General features: G+C 42.0%; 1 protein-coding gene across 1 annotated transcript in view; it reads right to left on the reverse strand.

Moving 5' to 3' along the window:
* LOC101861053 (UDP-N-acetylhexosamine pyrophosphorylase) overlaps window positions 1-5,419 on the reverse strand; it is a gene marked incomplete in the record, with an annotated part of 62,008 nt that overhangs the window by 19,094 nt on the left and 37,495 nt on the right. Inside the window, 5 exon segments of the mRNA XM_035970671.1 lie at window positions 1,461-1,636; window positions 2,306-2,510; window positions 3,529-3,676; window positions 4,491-4,663; window positions 5,170-5,313. Of these exon segments, the coding sequence (XP_035826564.1) occupies window positions 1,461-1,636; window positions 2,306-2,510; window positions 3,529-3,676; window positions 4,491-4,619 (658 nt within the window).

Here is a 5,419-nt window from a genome sequence, read left to right on the forward strand (position 1 = left end):
TGAGTACATGCAACCGATACCGCTGATTAAGAAACTGCTATAAAAATTCAGTAAAAAATTCTGAGCTTTCTATCCGAACAGCTGGCCAACCATACGGGTTTAAAAAAATGCTTAAGTAAGAGTTTTACAGCAATTGCAACACAATTTGGTCATATAAGTGCCAAAGATTAAGGGTGTTACAAGAGAGTGACAAACACAAAAAAAGGAGAAGAGATAAGGACAATAGATGTTTGATAGGATAAAAGGAGCAACCACATCAGAACACCGGTCAACCACCCACCGACCAGATGTGTTTTGTTTGTCCGGGTATGAGCATAAGAGCATCAGACTGTGAATGCTTATCATGTGTTAAGAGGGTGCACATGCGAGTGTGCATGCATATGTGTGGGCCCGTGACGGCGAGCTAGTGTGTGTTGCATGTGTGTTTATATGTGTTTGTATTGTTTACGTGTGTAAACCTGGAAACCCAAATGGGAGCATGTGCATTCTAACGCGTGAGTTATAGCTGGCCTTTTCTGAAATGTGAATGGCAAATAGACGGACATCTTCGAATTTCATCACTCACACCAGTGAAAGGAAGCCAGTGTACACATATCATTGCTGAACCGGCCATATACATATCATTGCTATCACAAGAAAAAAAGCTAATCTTAAACTTTTCTTATGATCAATCGTTTCAGGTACAAACCATGTAAGTCTGGAGATATACGTTACATGGGAGAAGGAAAAGACTGATTCCTCAAAACAAGTGGCAGAACATAGATGCTTCGATCACATGACTGTCTGGCACAGTTATAGTGGTGTGATGACTAGAATATAAATTGACATGGTATAAAATGGAGTTTCCAGGCTATTTAAAGAATAAAAAACATCAGAGGAAAATTCACAGTCAACTGATTTTTTGTTTGTTTTTTGGTCATTGCTTGGGGTTAACTCCCCTTTCAACCCGTTAAGTTTATCCAAGAGGCAGGACCTCCAAATTTAATGTCCATCTCTGATAAGACCCAGCCAAATGAGTGGAGAGCCTTAAATACTCCCCAAAATAACTCAAGTTCAGAACACCCCATCGGGAACTCAAACCACGGTCAAACACTCCATAGTCCAGCATGATACCAACTGACCTAAGGGTTGGCGCTCATATGACCTTCAGTTGCGAGTGCCATAAAACCTTTACTAAATAATAATGACCTAAGGGTGTGCCCGTTTTTTTGCTTGAGGTCATTGATATTCATATAAGAGTCTAAGAGCATGGATAACTATGATGTGTATGCCAGTACCATATCTAAGAGCATGGATAACTATGATGTGTATGCCAGTACCATATCTAAGAGCATGGATAACTATGATGTGTATGCCAGTACCATATCTAAGAGCATGGATAACTATGATGTGTATGCCAGTACCATGATGTGCCCAAAAAATATTTTTTTAAATGGACCAAACACGTCACATCCATGTACCTGGAGCTAGCGCCAGCTTGGACGGTGACTCGAGGATGATTTTCCCTTCAAAGTCAAAGCAGGGGAGCAAACTCTGCTCAAACAAGATGATGTTCTCCTTCTGAAGACCGAAGTAATCGTTCTTGATGAAGAAATTCTCCGTGGCCCCTTTGGTGTGTTCACTGGTCATGATGTACCTGGAGATTAGTTTACAACAGTTTTAGTAAGAGTTTTACAGTGCTTGCAACACAAATAAGTCATATTAAGTGCTGAAGATTAGAAGGTGTTATTACTTGAGAATAACATACAAAGAAAGAAAGGAAGACAAAAGGACAATACATTTTATTGTCGTTGTCATCTTCATTACTAAATTCCAAATAATTTTCCCTTCTCCGGTATTTTTTAAAGCTACCAATTATTGACATGCTGAAACATTTTCTATGTAACACACATTATTAAAATTCTCACATGACTGTGAGACATTAGACGCATGTTTGAGCATGAACCTGTGACCCCCCTCCGCACACACACGTATATGCACACACAGATTAACTCAAATATCTAGCTACAAATCAGGACACAGGACCTTTTTTAGTTTTAGTAAGTGTTTTACGGCACTTGCAACACAATAAGGTCATACAAGTGCCGAAGATTAGAGGTGTTACAAGAGAGTAACAAACACAAAAAAGAAGGAGGGGAGATGAAGACGATAGATGTTTGATAGGAAAGAAGAAGCAAATCACACCTAGGCACCCGCCAAGCACCTTAACACACAAGACCTAAGGAAAAAACAACAAAAAACCAAAAAAACCCATTAAAAAAGCAACAACTAAACAAAAAAATTTATGCGTCATTATTCGACTTACCAGGGCACGACGCAGCTCTTGCCCGTCACCTTCTCCCCCAGCTGCTGCAGCTTGACGATGCGCTCCGCCTGCAGTTGGTACAGCGTGCGGCCAGAGGGGAGGCCCACGTCGTACATGCCCTTAGGGTAGGGGACCCCCAGACGCGTGCCCTGACCCCCGGCCAGCAGCAGCACGGCCACCTCCGAGTTGCCGACCGACGTCAGACCTGGGGGAAGAGTTCAGGGAGTTTCACAATGATACTATTGTTGTAGTAAGAGTTTTACGGCATTTGCAAAGCGATAAGGTCAAATAAGTGCCGAAAATTACAGTTAAGCATAAGTACGTGTTTTACGGCACTTGCAACACAATTAGGTCATATAAGTGCCAAAGATTATAGAGGTGTTACAAGAGAGTAACAAACAAAAAAGAAGGAGGGGAGATAATGACGATAGATGTTTTTTTAGTTTTAGTAGAGGTTTTTCGGCGCTCGCAACTGCATAACGTCATATGAGCGCCAGAAGGCTAGAGGTGTTACAAGAGAGTAACAAACATAAAAAAGAAGAAGGGGAGATAAGGACGATAGATGTTTCATAGGAAAGAAGAAGCAAACAACACCAGATCACCCGCCAACAACCCAAAGATTTTTGCTTGTTTTAGTAAGTGTTTTACGTCACTTGCAACACAATAAGAGCACCCGCCCACCACCCAACGACTTAACTGATTAGATGTTCCAATGGAAGAAAGATCCACATCGAGTAAACCATTCAAAAATTTCCACTGATTTCCACTCAAATGTTCATATCAATTTCCAATTGAGGTTCACAGTGCGTTATTTCCACATATACACTATACACACATGGAACATACATGCAAAATTCACATACTGGGAATCTGTATAAACAAATATGTGCTCATTGCACACACACACATACACACACACATACACACACACATACACACACACAAGTACACAACAAATACCCCTATAGCGAAATCTACATGACACTTGCACCATCCCCCCCCACTCCCCTTGCTGTCTATACTTATCCAACAATTCATCACTGCTTCGTGTCACACTCCCGCAAACAGACGCATAAACACTCACACACTCGCACGCACACACACACACGACACATGCACACACACACCTTGTCTGTACTTCAACAACTCATCACTGCTACGTGCCACACTCTCACACACAGACACAGACACATAGACGCGCGCGCGCACACACACACACACACCTTGTTGTCTGTACTTCTCCAACAGTTCGTCACTGCTGCGTGCCACACTCCCACACACAGATGACTCTAGTGGCTCCAGGTGGTCGTCAATCTTCTCTGTGTCTTCTTTCATGGAGATTTCAGCTTCTTTGAAGTAACCCACTGCTTCCTGGTAAAATGTACAGAATAATATAAGTAGTATAAGTATAGTATTATAATATAACAATATAAGTTTTTTCTTAAGTTTTATTGAAGAAAAGCCAAGGGTAATGACACATAAAATTCATAGACTTAACATCTCGGCAACTAAGAACAAAATGAACAACTCATCCATGAGGGCCTAGAATGAAAGAGAGAAAAGGAGAACCATAACTGTCTATGTCTGCTCCAGGCAAAACCCTCGATTCAAATTTATTAACGCCAGGGCAGGATGGTCACCAATAAAAACAATAAGGAGGAGGCAAAAGCAGTTCTTAGGACAAATGAATCGACGTAAAGGCTTCGGACATCTTTTTGTAATGACTGTGAACAACCTAGGTGTCTCAGTCTTTCTGCTGGGATGTTATATCCCTCTTAGCTTGGGTTGGCAGGGTCTAAGCCCCCCTCCTATATAATCTTAATTGTGCCAGTGGTATCTTTAAACACATACATCATTAACCCTATCCGTACGCCCTGGGGTCATATTGTACCCCCAGGGTTGTATTCTTCACATTTTAGAATACTTCTAGTACGAAGATCTCTTCGAAACTTTCAGCATTTCTCAAAAAATCATTTTGACAGACTGCTATGCAAAGTGTACAGATTGGACCAACGAGTAAATTTCCTCTTGGAAAGTGGTGGCACAGAGTTCCCCACGTCGTATGGATACGATAGTAAAACACGACGTACGGATAGGGTTCAAAAAAGAAAAATTAACTGAGAATCAAAGTCACAATCTTTTCCCATCAAATTCTGAGCATCACTGCTGGACGAGCGGTACCCACCTGCAGGTCAAGGTGGGAGATCTCGGCGGCCAGGGACGTCTGCTGTTGTGTGTCCAGCTGATCCCAGAACTGTAGCAAGTGGCTCTGGCCGGCCGCCTCGCATGTCTGACGCAACTCTTCGATGTTCATGGCTGTTGGTGTTGTCTGTTGTGGGGAACTCGGGGGAATTCTTTCTGTTGATGAGGTTGTATGTGAGAAAAACGTTTCAGATTTTATGGACTTTGGGGTCAAAGAGAGTGTCTGGATGTATTGGTTAAAGGAAATTTGCATTCCCCCCCTCCCTTCCCTACTATCTTGATGTCCATAGCTGTGGGTGCTGTTTGCAGGGGGAACTTTGGGTGAACTCTAATTGTTGATGAAGGTTTCTGTGATCGTTTAAAAAAGAAGTAAGCTATTAATATATATATACAGAAAAACAGGATGGTCTTTTAAGTTTTAGTAAAAGTTTTACTGCACTTGGAACGCAAATATGTCTTACAAATGCTGAAGATTAGAGGTGTTACTAGAGAGTATCATACAAAAAAAAGAAGGAGACTAGAGCGTAACATACTAAGAAAAGAAGGAGAAGAGATAAGGACGATATATATATTTGACAGGAAAGAAGAAGCAAAGGAGCAAATTACACCAGGGCACCCACCAACCATCCACCTGGATAGTCGTCCAACGGTTCTAGACTCACCTCAGCACGCGTTTATCTCTGCTCAACTTGGAACTGCTTCTTTCCTCCTTAGTTGTGTGAGTTAGCCTGTGTCTCTGTGAGTTCTCACAAGCAGTTTATCCACTCACACCGCGTGACCTTCGACCTCTACACTATCGACTCAACCTGCCAAATACAAAGAAAGAAATAACGGTCAGTTTTACACATCATCATTACACATTCTCACATGACTGTGTGACATCAGACACACGTGCGTGAGCCTGTGGACCCC

The sequence above is a fragment of the Aplysia californica genome, unplaced genomic scaffold, assembly GCF_000002075.1.
Source record: "Aplysia californica isolate F4 #8 unplaced genomic scaffold, AplCal3.0 scaffold00304, whole genome shotgun sequence".
Taxonomy (NCBI): domain Eukaryota; kingdom Metazoa; phylum Mollusca; class Gastropoda; order Aplysiida; family Aplysiidae; genus Aplysia; species Aplysia californica.